This window comes from Xyrauchen texanus, chromosome 29 (assembly GCF_025860055.1).
Source record: "Xyrauchen texanus isolate HMW12.3.18 chromosome 29, RBS_HiC_50CHRs, whole genome shotgun sequence".
NCBI lineage: Eukaryota > Metazoa > Chordata > Actinopteri > Cypriniformes > Catostomidae > Xyrauchen > Xyrauchen texanus.
In genome coordinates this window covers 6,730,796-6,748,650 of record NC_068304.1, presented here as the reverse complement: position 1 = coordinate 6,748,650, position 17,855 = coordinate 6,730,796, and the positions used below count along the sequence as shown (strand labels likewise).

Below are 17,855 nucleotides of genomic sequence, written 5' to 3'. Positions count from 1 at the left end.
ACTGTACATGTTTCACAATAAAAGCCTGCTAATGAAGCAATGGTTGATGCACAAAGCAGTGAGACTGATTCAGTGCAGAACATGTGAATCACAGCGCATGGAGATAGTGAACAAAGTGTGTGTTGTGTTCAGACTCAGAGAAGAGCTGAGCGACCTTTGTCCCACATTCACACACAGCTGTCTGCTAACACACACAAACGTTCACAAACACACACATTGATTTATTCACCCACATGCAAGCACAGTGAAATCAAGGTGATTCTTTTGAGGAATGTAAATAAATATTGGATGTGTGGATGAAACTTGGCAGTGAAAGGTGGTTTTAATACTGAACACATACATGCAGCATTATGTGTGTTTGACACATTAGTGCTCTGAAAACAGTGACATAGTTTTATTGTGTGCAAATAAGATGAGGATGATCATGATTATAAAGAGGATGGCATGATTATGTTGGCTGAAACCTGAATTAGACACTCACTGAATCCTCTTTTAATTAGTTGTTGTGCGATGTTCATTTGTGAGTCACACTCTTGGTGTTCACGGGTCAAAAATGACCCGAATATGCATGTATGATATTTAACTTTTATATTTCTTTTTATGTAAAAACACTCATTTTACTGAAGTAAAAACACTAAAATGGTAATGGTATTTTGTACTTATTTCACTCTAAATTAAACTATTTATTTTCATATAAAATAAGCACATGTTATGTTTCCTTCACTTAATAAAAATGTCAATTTAGTTCATTGAAAGAATGTCAAAATATGTCATGTATTGGAGGTATCTGGTGACATCTGCTGGGATAAAAAATAAATTACACGAAATGACAGCTATGTCCAGTAGATGGCTCCGGTGCTCCATGCATCCAAGTTACGAATTGCATATAGATTTAGACATAATAAGTGTCAGATTTTGCAATGATGCTCCAATATGCTGTCAAACCTGACCATGCAGAAACAGTCAAATCTGATTGTGTAACAAAGAAAAGTTATTATTTTGTTTCCTATCATTTATGTCAAACATCAAATTTCTAACATATGCTTTGTCACACAGGGGTCAGAATCAGACTGTTTTGTATATATAGACAGGTATGTGTATACTTATGAGGGCCAAATGTACTCATCAGTAAAACAAAACTCTTAAATTGTTTAGATGAAATTGATCTATAAATCTAGTGATGTGCACATGTTTTTGTGATGATTGGGTTTAGTTTGTAAATAGAAAACATAATTAACCTGATATGAAATGGAAGTCAATGAGAGATCACTAATATAATCACCTGTATGTATATGTGTGTGTGTGTGTGTGTGTGTGTGTGTGTGTGTGTGTGTGTGTGTGTGTGTGTGTGTGTGTGTGTGTGTGTGTGTGTATGTGTGAGCGTGTATTTATCACTTTGTGGGGACCAAATGTCCCCATAAGGATAGTAAAACCCGAAAGTTTTGACCTTGTGGGGACATTTTATCGGTCCCCATGAGGACAACAGCTTATAAATCATACTAAATTATGTTTTTTGAAAATGTAAAAATGCAGAAAGTTTTCTGTGAGGGTTAGGTTTAGGGGTAGGGTTAGGTTTAGGGGATAGAATATAAAGTTTGTACAGAATAAAAAACATTATGTCTATGGAAAGTCCCCATAAAACATGGAAACACAACATGTGTGTGTGTGTGTGTGTGTGTGTGTGTGTGTGTGTGTGTGTGTGTGTGTGTGTGTGTGTGTGTGTGTGTGAGCGTGTATTTATCACTTTGTGGGGACCAAATGTCCCCATAAGGATAGTAAAACCTGAAATGTTTGACCTTGTGGGGACATTTTGTCGGTCCCCATGAGGAAAACAGCTTATAAATCATACTAAATTATGTTTTTGAAAATGTAAAAATGCAGAAAGTTTTCTGTGAGGGTTAGGTTTAGGGGTAGGGTTAGGTTTAGGGGATAGAATATAAAGTTTGTACAGTATAAAAACCATTATGTCTATGGAAAGTCCCCATAAAACATGGAAACACAACAAGTGTGTGTGTGTGTGTGTGTGTGTGTGTGTGTGTGTGTGTGTGTGTGTGTGTGTGTGTGTGTGTGTGTGTGTGTGTGTGTGTGTGTGTGTGTGTGTGTGTGTGTGTGTGTGTGTGTGTGTGTGTGTGTGTGTGTGTGTGTGTGTGTGTGTGTGTGTTTAAATAACTAGCAGGGAAAGTCATCAAGTCTTATACCACTCCAATAAAGGATATCATTTTTATTAAAGAAACAAAATCAAAATGGGAGCGATGTTTTCTGCAGTGGTGTTGGACATTCACATATGTTGGTTTCAGTCAGATTGCTCAAAACTGTTTTAGATTTGTATAGTTTTTGTGAACTCAATCCTCCAAAATAAAAGTCCAATTTTTTCAATTTGTGGAGAGAGCTCTTGGGTAAATATGTTGCATTAATTTTTATGTGCTTCATAATCATTTTAGATTTAGCTGAAAAGCTCAATGAGCTTTTTAATGGCAGGTCCATGTGACAACTTACCCCATTATAGTGTCATTTTGGGAAGAAAAAAAAGGATGTTTTGATAACTTGATAACTTAAGCAAACCTCATGTGACAATTGGGCAATCTTAGTTTTAATTTAGACAAGTTAAATGGTCATGATGTCAGCAGACATGGCTAAGGGAAGATGTACACTAGTGTTCAAGCTGTATGGTCATCTGACACCTGCAGCTCACAATGTTTCCTACAGAGGGTGATACAAGCTCTATAATTAACACACTTACCTTGAACACGATCTCATTGACTATCAGTTTAAAAGATCCTTGTTGTCATGGATAATAGCAGACACTATGACGTTCTATAATGCTTAATAGATCATTAGTTGTTAGCTATGAACATGCAGATACACCCCTCCAAATAAATCCTATTTTTAATCTTTGCACATTTCCATTTCATAAAGTTTCATCATTGAATAGTTTATTTTTTAACTAAATTAAATTCATACAACAATTAAAACATGATGTTTTTTTTTAAGATTACTCAATGAAATTTTATGAAAATGTACTTTTTAAAGGTTTTTTGGTGTGTAGTAAGAAATGTATACAGTACATCAATTTTAATAATAACTATACAGGCCAGATATTTGTTATCTAAAATGAATATAAACTGTTGCCTGTTGAATACTAGCAGTTACGGGGAAAACAAATATAACCTATTATGAGGCAATAAAAAACAAATGCAAATATAAAGGAAATAATCTCAAAGACTGCAAGATCATGTAGATTTACACTCTACAATATCAGGAAGATAAGACCATTCCTCTCTGTATATGCCACACAACTGCTCGTTCAGTCACTTGTCATGGCAGGCCTCCCGGCATGTGCAATTATACCCCTACAAATGATCCAGAATGCAGCAGCACAGCTGGTCTTTAATGTACAAAAGAGAGCGCATGTTACACCACTCCTTGTCTCTCGTCACTGGCTGCCGGTTGATGCATGTATCAAATACAAGGCTCTGATGCTGGCATACAGAACAGTCACTGGGTCTGCTCCAGCACACCAAAAATCATTTCTGCAGAGCTACACACCCACTAGAAACCTGTGGTCGGCAAAGGAAAGTCGCCCTGTTGTATCAATACAAAGAGGCACCAAACCACTTTCCCGTACTTTCGGCTTCATCGAACCACGTTGGTGGAATGACCTTCCCAACTCCATCCGTGAAGCTGACTCACTTTCTGTCATCAAAAAACATATTTTCCAAGAGCACTTAACCAGTCACTCATAATAAATAAATTAAGAGTTCTTGTTGCACTTTAATCTGTCTTTAATACTACTATTCTGATGCTAGTGAAACATTGTAATAAGGCACTTTTCGTACCACTGTCTCCTTAGCATGATTTGCTTATAATGTATTCCTCTTTTGTAAGTCACTTTGGATAAAAGCATCTGTAAATGTATATGTAATTACATAAATGTATCAATCTACATGTAAACTGGGGGCAGGCTATTATTATTATTATTATTATTTAAAAAGTTGATATAAGTTCAGCTATCCAATTAAAATACTTGTCCAAAGAACTAACCCAGTTAGCACCAGATGCACCATACGCATAACTGTTCTATAGCATGCATTCATTGTAGGCTATATAAAGCATACAGTCTTGTCTATACTATATTACACTTTTATACTTATAACAAACACGTGTATACAAACCGACACGCTGACGCAGAGGTATAATGCATGATTATACAAAAACACATTTTAATTACATTTCCGTCAGACTTTTTTTTTATTTAATTTTGTTTATTTATTTTTTTAACGTCAATCTATTTCTCTTATCTGCTCTCTTGAATGTCCTCCTGCAGCCGTTTGTTGTCCCGCATCTGCATACATTGTAGAGGTGACGCAGGTTATACAGGCTGACGCACATGGGCGGATGTAAGCGTGTCATCCTCCTCCACCTCCTCCATCCATGAGCTGCTGCTGGAGGCAGGGCCCGTTATACAGAGCAGGTGCACACGAGGAGCTCCCATCAGCTTATCTTCTTTTAATTATAGCCAGCGACCTGATTTCAGCACTGCGGGGATTTAAAAGCTCCTTCCGAAGGAAAGCCGCCAGACCGACAGGCGCTGCAGAGCGCGCGTCAAGCGTTTTCATCCTTATAAGAGAAAAACACACGAGAACCGGGAGCGCATCTCCTGGATAACGGAAACTTCGGAATATCGCGGAAAACAGTTCAAGGATGGCGTCGAAATGCGTTGGGTTTGTATTCGTGATTCATGTGTTGGCTGTAATAATATCGGACATCAGCGCGTTTCCGACACCTGCTGGACCTGACGGTGAGTTAAACCGCGTAACCAGCGGCCTGAAGTCTGATATCTGAAATAAGAATCGATATCTACAGCATTATGATTTAGTGAAGCCACACAGACGCTACATGTAACTTAATAGTTTTGGAAATCGCTCCATATTACTGTTAAAATGTTTTGGCAAAGAGCCAAAATTGTGTTTCGTGAATTGGAGCGGCTTTATTGTGTTGTTTTTCTCATCGATTAATCCGTTGGAAGCTTTGAGCTCTGTTTCTCAAAACCATTTAATCTTTTGTCCTGTAATCCGATTATTCGGTGGCAGCTTCACTTGGACTATTTGGACTGAACTGAATGCATCAAAGATCCAAACAACGACATAAACAAAAAGTAAAACAAACTTAGGCTAATAAAACAACTACATTTATATTAGGGTAAATTTGTCTTTTGTGATGCAGTGTGACAAGAATGCTTAAAAATGAAATAATTTCACATATATCAATGCTAAAGTGTACTACTTATGATGTTACAATGTTATTACTTTGTTAATGTTAATATATAAAAATACAATTGTTCATTGTTAGGTCATGTTAATTTAAAGTGCATCATCTAATGTTTACATTTACAAATTTAGATTTAAAAAATGTATTAGTATGTGGAAATTAACATTAAATTAAAGATTATGGTGTTAAAAGTATTGTTCATTGTTAATTCAGTGTTACCATTAATAATCTCAGGTTGTACTGTTGTGATACTCTTCCCTGCTGTTGCCTTCTGGTCATTAGTGTTTCTGTTATCCAGAGGCACTGTTGTATTAAGGTCAGCAATGAGCGATCAGAGACCTTTGCTTTAATTAAATGTTTGTTCTCTTTCCCTGTCCAGATAAGGGCATGTACAATCGAGAGCTGACAGAGGAGAAGCCATTGGAACAGCAGGTGTGATTTCAGAAATGTTGACTCATCTTTATTAACATGAACATTTTATCTCAAAGAGACAGATCAGTATACTTTCACTGTACATCAGTGTTTCTATCGCAGTTACTGCTCGCTTGCAAGAAAGCAAAAATACAATGGGGTTCAAAAGTTCATATAACATAATGTTTTATAATATACAGTATAATATAAAATGTGAAAATCTGGGTTTTAAATAAAAAATGATAAAAAATGACTGCTAATTAGGGATGGGCATTATCAAGTCATGTAATTGAGTATTCAAACTTACAAAATGGTGACAATGAGTGTCAAGATTTCAGGTTTTATTTCTTCAACAGATTGCAGAAGCTGACAGCATAAGGAAGACAGGTGAGATATAATCAAATCAGTGCAGTAAAAATGCTAAAAAGTAATCAATAGCGTTACAATTTTGCTGTCCATTTATCTAGAACCAAAGCCAACAGCACCAGCTGAGGCAAAGTCAAACTTAGAGGACGATGACATCACTTTTCTCAAGTCTTTGGCTGAGAAGGCCGAAGAGTCGGACAATGAGACTCCCGTGTCAGATTCTGTAGATGAGCGATACGGTTCTGATGAGGCTGACTCGACCAAGAACAGAAGACTAGCTGATGACTATGACTCTACTAAGAGTGGAATGGACTACAAATACCAAGGTGAGAACTACAAAGTGCCATGCTGACAAAATACAGCAAGGTCCTGGCTTACTAACATAATTAGGGCTGTTGATTTATTGTGTTCATTTAGTGTGATTACAGTAATTATATGAAAAATAACGCATTAACAAACTGATGCAATTAATCATCATGAATCATGCCTCTGACTCATTCCTAAATTCTGTAATAAGAATGTTCCTGTCATCGGAGCATTTCAAGCTTGATGTTCCACCTTGATATTTTTGTGAATTTGAGACAGTAGATGGCAGTCACTTTGTCTGTAACTTGAAACAGTGTCATTAAAACACAGTACTTATGGCTAGAGATGCTGTAAGTTTGTTTGACACAACACAACCGATGCTCCAAAAGCATTCATCTGATGCATAAGTACAGGTACATAGACCAACAATTAAAAAATGTGCAGATGGAAGTAGGCCAATAATAGGATTATGTTCAATGAAATTGAAATAAAACAAACAATATTTAGACATTTAGAGCCACTTTTATATTGTCTAAATGCTTTACCTTCCTGCAGCCACAATATACAGCTCTGGGAAAAATTAAGACCACTGCAATTTCTCTGGATTTACTATTTATAGGTAAGTTTTTGAGTAAAATTAAAATTTCATTCTATAAAGTTCTGACAACATTTCTCCCAATTTCCAAATAAAAATAGTAATTTAGAGCATTTATTTGCAGAAATTTACAACTGCTCAAAACAACAAAAAAGATGCCGTGATTTCAGGCCTTGAAAAATGCAAAGAAAACTAGTTAATATTCATTTATTCGCAATATTAATGTTTTAACTTGGTAAGAGTTCACAAATCAATATTTGGTGGAATAACCCTGATTTTCAATCACCTCTCATGTGTCTTGGCATGCTCTCTACCAGTCTTTCACATTGCTGTTGGGTGACTTTATGCCACTCCTGGCGCATATATTCAAGCAGCTTGTCTTTGTTTGATGGCTTGTGGCCTTGATCACATTCCAGAGGTTTTCAATTGGGTTCAGGTCTGGAGATTGGGCTGGCCATGACAGGGTCTTGATCAAAGTGAGCATCAGACCTTTGATCAGTGTCATGTTTCAGTATGATGGTGAGTTTACAGGAAGCGATTGGAGCTGTGTAAGTGGATCTCTGCAGTAGATAATGGCACATGTGAGCGAGTGAATACTGTGGAGTGGGAGGTGTTTTTTGGGATTTCACTGTGTTACAGGAATTAAAACAGATGGACAAGAATTGCTGGCACGTTCCAGAAATAATCACATCTCTGTTTCGCAAATGTTCCTCCTACAGTCTCGCTTTTTCTGCAAAACAACGGAATTTTAAGAGCTCTGGGGTGGAATGTTTCAGATAAAGTCAAGACATTTCCAGGTTTCTTTTTGTAAGTTTATCCTAACCTACAGTACACTGGGGAAAATATATATATTTAGGACCTTTAGGATAATCACAGATTGGTCCAGAGTGGAACAGACTCAAAAATTGTATGGCTTTTAGCCCATGTGTGTTAGCCTTGAGGCCATTTATATGGTAGTACATTCCTAAAAGTTGAAAAATCAAACCTTTAACACATATTCACTTTTAAAATGAACATTCTTTCAAACCAAAAATATTCATCTTCCACTTAATAAGATTGTTGTTCTCAAATCCTTTCTGCAGAGCCCCTCTGCAAACGCATGTAGAAAATTAAAGAAAATGCCCGCAGGTTTTGTCTGGACCCATATATTTGTAACAAGTTTAACTAATTGAGGAATAATACATTTTGATGAGTTTATTTAAAGTTGCCGTGTGTTTTGTTTCAGATGATCCTGAAAGCTTTTTGCAGCTGGACGGGACCCCGCTGACAGCTCAGGACATTGTACAGAAAATCGCCAACAAAATCTATGAGGAGGATGACAGAGGAGTGTTCGATAGGATTGTATCTAAACTACTTAAGCTGGGCCTAGTAAGAGATTCTCTTTTTAACTAAAACTCAATTTCACTGTTAAAATTCAGTGTAAACCCTTATAATAAAATCATAAAACTTGCAAGCGCAGTGCTGATTCTCATAACTGCTGTATTAATGAGCTGTGCAATAACATCATACATAATGTATTAATTGCTCTATGGAAACATTTTCCAGTATAACTGACCTGTCATGGATAGCTTGGACAAAAGTCTGTCGTACTGTAATCCCTATTTGAATGGATTGCAAGTGTAATGTTCTTTTGTTGTTCTCATCAGATCACAGACAGTCAGGCAGAGACGCTGGAGTATGAAGTTGCTGAAGCCCTGCAGGACCTAATAACCAAAAATGCCAAAGATAATATGATTGGAGACCTGAGTATGGACTACCCCGTTAATATAGCTAAAGACACACTGAACAATATGGTACGAGTGAGTGAGTGATTGTCTTTGTAAGTCAATTTGTAAGCCTCATATGATACATAATTTTGGCCAAATTAATCATTGACAGATATGGTAATCCCAGAATGCATTGCGATAAGGTTAGTGAAAATAACTTCACTAAGAATATTAAGCATTTAGTTGAAACTGTGTTTCACCCAATTTTTGTGCACAGTATTTATATAGTGTGCAATATTTTTTCTTATTAGAGAATTGTGTCATTAGCATAGCATCATGCTAAGTACTAAGTTTGAAATTTTAGCATTAGTTGGATCTTGTGAGTCTACAGTATGCAAACAATTCACTAATGAGTCATTAATGAGGTACCATTTTAGTTGAGATGCTGCCTCAAGGAGGCAATATACTTCTAGAAAAATTTAAGCAAGAATGGGTTGATGTAATTTATAATATATATATATGTATTCTTTTTTATATTAAATTTTTTGCATTGGCTCGAAATAGATTTTTTTTGTGGTGGCTCAAAATAATTTTGTCAACGCAAACTTTCAGGAAAATTTAAGAAGAAGAAAAAGTTTTTGGAAGAAGAAAAACTTTTTTAGTCCCCTAGGCGAACAAAGACGACCTTTATACTACCTGCGACGTCATTTTAAAATGAGTTAGTTTAGTGAGATGTTACGGTGTTTAATGTTCTATTCCAGCCACAAGAAAAGCCAATAATGCAGGTTTATTTCTCCGTGTACTGTCGCTTTTAGTGCTGTATCGCTTCTTTGCTTTACTAAATTGTCATGGCCCGTTCCACTTTTAAATCTCAATCTACTTATTTGTCGTGGCTCCGCTGTCTTTGTAGAGTTTGTGTTGCAAATCACGTAAAAAGTATACTTCCACACAATCTCTGAGAGACGGGCTTCAAAGTTTTCCATTTTAACAACAGTAACCTAGGTAACAACTCCTTGGCTGGTTTGTAAATAAAAGACATCACATCCAAACCAGGATTACTTTTAACCAATCATCAACGCTCTTCGACCAGCCGAGTGCTCCTAGGTCAAGAATTTCAGAGAGCGCGAACAGGAGAAAAATCACCAAACGAACACATTGGCAGAACAAAAACATCACTGCATTTCATCATCATTTGTAGGCAAACTAAGCGAAGCCTGTTCATCCTGTATAAATTAGTCTTTAATGACCTGTTAAACACCTTCTTTCTGGTCCATTTTTTGGGCATGACCCGGTGCACCAACTACTTTGAGGCCAGTATCTTTTAACACATGAACACACTGAAGTGCCCTTTTATACACCCATCTTTGGAGTAGTTTCAATGTAATTCTTTAGAAAAACAAATATGCAAACCTTTTTTCATTATCTTATGTGGATTATTTTGACAAAATTCATCATAACATACAATAACTCTTGGTAACTGGTGCATATTATGGCTACAAATAGTGCGTTAGCATTAGCGCCTTGCAGAATGTAAACATGACAAATTACACATTATTTTCTGCATTTATATTACTTTAAATCATTATTGAGTGGTTTAAACAGCTTCCTTTACTGATCACATGTGGATTATATTCATAGTATTAGGCATGTAGTCATTGATAACACATATATTATGTCACATTAGTTCATGTTTTACATGTAGTCAGTCTGTTGTCAGGACAGTATGTGTCACATATTTAAATGCTTCGGCCTCAGCTTCGTGGCCGGTGTCCACACATGCAAACAGTATAGCATTACTTAGCTGTTTTGACCTTCTTTCTAGCTCTGAACAAAGAAAAACTTCACTGTGAGTGTATCGGAGCCCTTAGCATTTATCTGTCTATGCAGCACACTAAAATTTGGAGCAGAGCAATTTTGTGTTTACAACATTAACTGTACATTTAATGAGCTTTTTCTGATATTTCTCTCTGCTTGCTCGTATTCTTCTCCTCAGGATGAAGAAGATAGGCCTAGCCGTCGATATGATGAAGAGGATGAAGATGCTGTTGATGACGACAATGGTGCTGAAGAGCAGGAGGAGGAGATCAGAGATGACACGGTGAGGGCTGACGACTCATGGGATGCTGTGAGCGACGGCAACGACAGGAACGAGCTGAACCCTGAAGATGGACTGCAGGACCTTCAGTTCTTCCCAAACTTCTACAGACTGCTCAAGAGCCTCGACTCAGGTACACAACACACACCAATACAACACAACCACTATACAACAGATTACACACACTTCTACATATTGCTTAAGAGCCCATTTGTAGATGTAAGACATTTATTTCTCATTTCACAGAGCAAGATAAAGAGGAGAGAGAGACCCTGATCACCATCATGAAGACTTTAATCGACTTTGTGAAGATGATGGCCAAATATGGAACCATCACACCAGAAGAAGGAGTTTCTTATCTGGGTAAGACCAAAGTCCAAATCAGTGGTCTGTGTCTTCATCCTTACACCATGTCCTAACCACATGCAATGCAATAAAACAACAAGTAATAAACAACTATGTAAGTCTGATATTTTGTCCTAATCAGCCGCATAAGGTGACAAGCGGCATTATGTTGGTCGCTTGGTTTCAATTTATCTGCCGTTGTGCTGAGTGGTCCCACCATCATTAAAATCTCATAGGTCCTTGCGTTATATTCTGATTCGCTGTGATCGTGTGGCATCATGCAACATTGTTGCTTTCAGTCTGGACAGACAGATGACTTATCACTGGAAAGTTACACCTAGTTAGGACCAGTGTTGGGTTACTAATAAAAAAGTAATCCACTTCAAATGATTAATTACTTCTAAAAATGTACAGTAATCTGATTATTTTGCTGATAACAACAATGGAAAGTATCACATTAATAATTACTTTTAGGTTACTTTCTAAAACACTTCACAGAAAAGTTTTTGTTTTTCCTCTTAAACAGACATGCAAATTAATATAATTCATATTTTAAATGTAAAAGGCATATACATAATAATTTTAAATATGTATGGGGGCCTGGATGGCTAAGTGACTGGGTGTGCTGAGTGACTCCAGCCATTTCCTAAGCAACCAATCGGCCTGGTTGCTCTGGTGGATAGAGTCACATAGGTTACCTTCCTCATGATCGCTGTATGGTGGTTCTCGCTCTCAGTAGGGTGCGTGGTCAGTTGTGTGCGGATGCCGCTGTGCATGGATTAAACAGCTTTACTGGATGATGACTGAATTTACTGAATCATCATGAGTGATGATGAGTCAGTGTGTGTGTGTGTGTGTGTGTGTGTGTGTGTGTGGGGGCAGTGGGGAATCCCTGAGATAAAGCTTAATGTGAGAGCTTTTGTTTGCATTTAAAAGGCAAGCTTCCTGACAGCTCAATCCAACCTGTGAAAGAGAAGGAGAGAGACACCGCAACTGAATGTTGTCTTGCATGTTAACTATTTTTATCTTTCTATGACAAACTGTATGTATATATAAAATGTTTAAGCTGATTTAATTAATTAATTTATTTATTTATGTTTAACCGGCTGGCAAAACATTCCATGTTATCTTTGTGACTCGTACACGTGTGTTTGGCTGGTGTTGAATCTATTCTGATTGCAGACAACATTTGTTGGGTGTAATCTAATTACAAATTAATTATTTACTAATCTAATAAAATTTAATTTTAGTACAAAAAGAAGTGTAGCGCATTACAATTCTTATTCTTGTAATGAAATAAGTTACTGACTTTCAATCAGTACATTACTTTTAATTACTTTACTTGGGTCACACATATTTCTTAAGTAATAATATACATGTGGAATACGTTTAAAACATGGATTACATACATTTTTACACCTGTTTGCATTTTTTGACAGTTGAAGAGCGAGCACCCTTAACGAGTCAATGAACAAGGACATTTCTACTCATAATATTATTATTTACATTTCAGTTTTGACTTTGAAATATGCAAATACTATTCTTCTTTTTCCATATAATGAAAGTGAAGGGAGAAAGGGCCAATAAATCTCAAGATGCACCTTAGAAATACTATTAAAGTCATCCTTACAATATGTGCATTACACTCCAAGTCTTTTGAAGTCATACAATAGTTTTTTCATAAACAAATCAATTTAAATCAATGTGGTGTAACGTCAAAATGTCAAGAGAGCAGGATCTAAATGCAGCTTATATTTAATAACAAAACTAGTCCAGATACAAAACTTGGAAAACACAGGAACAAAACAAAATCAAAACTTGGGAACAGAACAAACATTACATACACTACCGGTCAAAAGTTTTGAAACACTTGACTTAAATGTTTCTCATGATCTTAAAACACTTTTGATCTGAAGGCGTATGCTTAAATGTTGATTGTAGTTAAATTGTTTTTGTAGATAAAAATATAATTGTACCATCATATTCATTTATTTCATTATAAAACTAAAATGTAATTAAATAAATAAAAATAAAAAATGTATGACTTGGACCAAATAATCAAGAAAAGCAGCCGTTACAAGAAACCGATTATATATACCTATGGAGAATATTCCTGGTGGCAGCTAAAAAGTCTCTTACTCGTAAATGGCTTCAACCTACCTCACCCACTATAGAAGACTGGAAAGCAATTGTTAGTGAAATATATAGGATGGAAATCCTTACCTTTTCTTTGAGATTAAAAAAACAAAAAGGGGCTCTGTTATGGAAGAGATGGAAGGAATTTGTAGGTAATTATATAACAGATGAAAACATAGATTATTATTGGAAATAAAACACTAATGATGCAAAGGTGCCACTAGACTGCACTGTACCCCATTTTTGTTTGTTTTTTTCTGTTTGTTATTGTTTGTTTTTGGGTTCTTTTTGTTCTGTTTTTATATTATACAGGATTCGACATTTATGTATGTGTTTTATATGTATTCTTTTGTTTGTAATAAAAAAAAAATACAATAAAAAAAGAAAAAAAAAAAAAAGAAAAGAAAAGCAGCCGATAAGTGCCCAACATAGAACTCCTTCAATACTGTTTAAAAAGCATCCCAGCATTATGGAACTGGCAGTCCAAGAAAGCACAGGGGAAACGAGAGGGTTAAACAATCAGGAGGATTGGGAGACAGCCACAGGGCAGGGACTGGGTCAGGAGGACTGGGAGGCGGCCACAGGGCTGAGACAGGGTCAGGAGGCCTGGGAGATGGTCACAGGGCATGGACCTGGTCAGGAGGCCTGTAAGCGGCCACAGGGCAGGGACAGGGTCAGGAGGCCTGGGAGGCAGACTGGGTCAGGAGGCCTGGGAGGTGGCCAGGGGATTGGGTTAGGAGGTGGAGCTGCTGGAGAAGGAGTGAGCGGAGCCGCTGGAGGAGACGCTGGGAGGATGGACGGAACCGCTGAAGTAGGAGTCTCTGGGAGAGCAGTCGGAACCGCTGGAGGAGGAGTCTCTGGAGGAGTGGGCGGGGTCGTGGAAGTCTCTGAGTGCGGGGGCATGGGAGACTCTGAGGGTCTCAGATCCATGGGAGGCTCGAGGGGCGGAGTCATGTGTGGCCCGAGGGGTGGAGCCATGGGAGGCCCAAGGAAGTCTCCAGGACCACCGAGGCTGGGGAAAAAGTGGTCTCTGCTGAATGGAGGTCGGAGACCACTGTAGCCATAATCCCACCCCCATTTGGGATGGACAAGGCATACAACGCTGGCTCTGGGACGGACGAGGCTTTAAGAAGTAGCCCATTGGCCATGGCAGGCATGAGCGTTGGCCTTGACAGGCGTAAGTGGTGGCACGTTGGCCACGGTAGGATCATGGCAAATCTAACCAACTCATTTTCAATCATTATTTGAATTATCACTCTCTGTGTGATATAACCATGTGCTGTGTTGGGTGTAATGCATTAGTAAGTAATAATTACTGTAATTAAATGACTTTTTCCTTTGAAAAAATTATAGTATGGGATTACTCTTAATTTTTCAGTCGTTTAATTACAGTTACTACTGATGTAATTGCATTAAATATTGTATAGACTATAGAACAATTCTATATAAAACAATAGTGAATTTCACATTCAAATTATTTTATACAAAAATGTATGTTTTATAATTAAATGCCCCTTAAATTCTTTGGCCAGTTCATGAATAATTTATTTGATTTTGTATGATTTATTTGAAAGAATGAAAAGAGCAATTTCATGGCTATCCTTGTATTTTTAATCAGGTCGAGGTTGATAAGGGATATAATTAGAAATAAATATTGCGATTACTTTTCAGACAGAGTAATTAGAACAGTAATTTAATTACACTGTAGAAGATGTAATTATTAGTTAGTAATTAACACTGACCATGGGATGTTATGTTATTGATTGCATTTTGTGTCATGTAATTTGGAATCAGTACCTGATTACAATTCACAAGTAATCCGCCCAGCTGTTCACGGATATTTCCTTTCGTAAAATAAAGATTTGGATAGGAGGCTAGCTAAAATGTGATACCTGCATATGTATAGATTTGATATTCTGTTTATAGAAGATCTCTACTAGAAGTCGTATGATTTTGTATGAGTTATCTCGAATGCTTTGTCATGATACTATGTTTTTGTGTCACGTGAAACTGCAGTTTTATAATTTCATTATCCCTGTGATGATTCAGTAAGGTTTTAACTGCACACCACTGACCATTGCACTTGTTATAGTATTTGATCAGTGCTGTGTTTGAGTGGACACAAGCCACTTGCAGTTTGTCTAATATGTGCATATAGTGTATGTTTAAGGCATCTGCTCAAGCAAACAGCATCCTGTTTCACTCATCTAGTGTTCTCTCCTTTGTTATCTCTCTATTTCATTCCGTGTAATTAATTCTGTCTGTTTCTCTTAACGAGATGGTCGCGGTCGTTATGATAGATCACAGATAACAATGTGGAATTCACCGGCGGGTAATAATGGGGTTACTCTGGCAACCTGTGCCACATGATGTCAATGATGTATAGAGCAAATGGAATGGAAGGGTGTGTTGCCAGGATACAGTGGTTATTGATCTGCTGTGGTTTAAACATGAGAGGAGGCTCCTGCCATTGTGCCATAATCTTCCACAGTCAGACAGTATGTTTGTCTTTGGCAAACAGCTCCAAGACACGCAAGTGTGCAAATGTTATGGTACATGCAAACCCTACATATGTACACTTGAAAGCAGATATCTGTTGACTAAGGCAATAATCATAAACTTAATCCCATCTCTTTTATTCTAATGGGGCTGAACATTAGTACAGCTGTAGGTTGTCACAAAATGCAATTTCAACTACTTAAAACATATTGATGGTTTTGTGTTTAAACATTTTCTTAAAATAAAGTGGTACAGTTACAGAAAATATACAGTATGTTAACAATACTTGTCAAGCTGTTTTGTTAGTAACAAAAACATCATAATTTAGTTTTAGTTTGTCTCTCCTTTCTGTGATTCTACAATTACATGGGTAATTTGTTGCTTTGTGACTTTAAACACATGTGAATTGAGTTACAGTGGTTTGCTGTACTCGCACACGGGCTGCAGGTTTGCTGTCGGATCCAATATAGTTTGCACTGCTTCATCCTTCAATAAATGCCACTTCATTGAGTCTACATCACATTGAGACAGATTCACAAAACAATATAAGCTCAAATGTGCCACTCAAACTCATAAGATCATATATTCACACTTTTTAGTCTTATTGCTAGTTTAGGAATAATAGCACTATATCTTTTCAACTTTCTGATTACGTCACCGTGAATTGGCCAGCCAATTTCGAATCACTGGACAGTGCTCTTAACATGTAAATGTGGGTGGTCATGTGTTCATTCATCAGCAACTTCCATTATTAAGTTGCAGAATTTTTTTAATATTATTATTATTTTTAGTTTCAATAAAATGTTTTTTTACATTGGGAGGAATTTTGTTCTGAAAGTCATAGGATGTTTTCATAGTACAAAAACACTTCAGAGTCAATGAAGTGACACTCATTTGTTTTGTTTGGATCTCTTAAGTTATTCAAATACATTAAAAATGCAATTTACACAAAACAATAACACGAATACACCTCTAATATGATGAACAATTTTGCATGAGTAGTAAGAAACCATCTTTTATTATTATTTCTATAAAGAAAGAAGCAGTGAAACTATTATACAAAATATTATTAATATTTGAAAAACATTTGTCTACCAAATCAAAGTCAGGTAGTGTAACCAACATATAGGTTGATGTGATAGAAGAAAAAGGGAAAAAAATCCCCACATAAAACAGAGAACCCATTTAGACCCTCAGGACTGCGTGTGAAGGTTTATAAAACAAATATCTATTTTAAAATTTGTATGAAATGGCACATTTTGTTTAGGTCATACGGATAACCCTGAGAAAACTTCTTGATCTTCTGAGTAAAAACAACATTATTTACCTTAAAAAAATATGTTTGAAAACAAAAAAAAGAAGAAAAAAGATTAAATACTGTGTACGCTCAAGTCAAGGTGCAAGGATTTTAATAACTTTTACATATTTGAATACCTTGTACATTTTAATACATTTTTTTGTCAAAAAAAGCTACAAATAACTGCTACATTTCTACAAACTGTGTTTAAAATGTTACATTAAAATGTCTGTTTTAAAACTTGATTCTTAAAATAGTTTAATTTTTATCACCTCGGACAACCTTTTTTTCAATGACCCTTTAATGTCAAAAGATCCAATATGATTTATCTTTATAGGACCATTTTATGACTAAGAATAAAACACTCCTATGGAGTAAACAAAAGAGTCACTTCATTCTGCAGTTAGGAAAATTAGACAGGATATAATATTTTGTTTTTGTTTTGATTTTTTCTCACAGAAAATCTGGATGCAATGATTGCCCTGCAGACCAAGAACAAGTTGGGCAAATCTCTGGGTCCTCTCAGCATTACGCCCCCTACAGGTAAAACATCGCCACACACATAAACCAGCCCAGATCACAACCATATAAACTGTGTGTAAAAGTAATTCACTGAAGACTTAGCTTGGGAAGACAGCTCTGGCATAGTTTTTTTCATTGCTCCCTCGTTCCAGGAAAAGCAGCAGATGATGATGACAACACCAAAACAGAGGCGGCCAAAATGCAGAAGGAGTACGAGTCCCTGAAAGACTCAACCAAGGATGTCCAGACTGCAACAGAGACCAGTGAGTATATACAAGCAGTGTCCTCTGTACACATACTTAACATGAT

At 36.7% G+C, this 17,855-nt stretch overlaps 1 protein-coding gene across 1 annotated transcript in view; it reads left to right on the top strand.

Annotated features, from left to right (window-relative positions):
* Nucleotides 1-4,420: 4,420 nt before the first annotated feature.
* Nucleotides 4,421-17,855, top strand: part of LOC127622850 (secretogranin-3) — a 22,618-nt gene continuing 9,183 nt past the window's right edge. Inside the window, exons 1-10 of the mRNA XM_052096959.1 lie at nucleotides 4,421-4,798; nucleotides 5,648-5,700; nucleotides 6,036-6,066; nucleotides 6,147-6,371; nucleotides 8,172-8,314; nucleotides 8,593-8,739; nucleotides 10,646-10,880; nucleotides 10,994-11,110; nucleotides 17,484-17,567; nucleotides 17,699-17,809. Coding sequence (XP_051952919.1) covers nucleotides 4,702-4,798; nucleotides 5,648-5,700; nucleotides 6,036-6,066; nucleotides 6,147-6,371; nucleotides 8,172-8,314; nucleotides 8,593-8,739; nucleotides 10,646-10,880; nucleotides 10,994-11,110; nucleotides 17,484-17,567; nucleotides 17,699-17,809 — 1,243 coding nt within the window. The 5' untranslated portion in view covers nucleotides 4,421-4,701. The remainder of the gene's footprint in view (nucleotides 4,799-5,647; nucleotides 5,701-6,035; nucleotides 6,067-6,146; nucleotides 6,372-8,171; nucleotides 8,315-8,592; nucleotides 8,740-10,645; nucleotides 10,881-10,993; nucleotides 11,111-17,483; nucleotides 17,568-17,698; nucleotides 17,810-17,855) is intronic.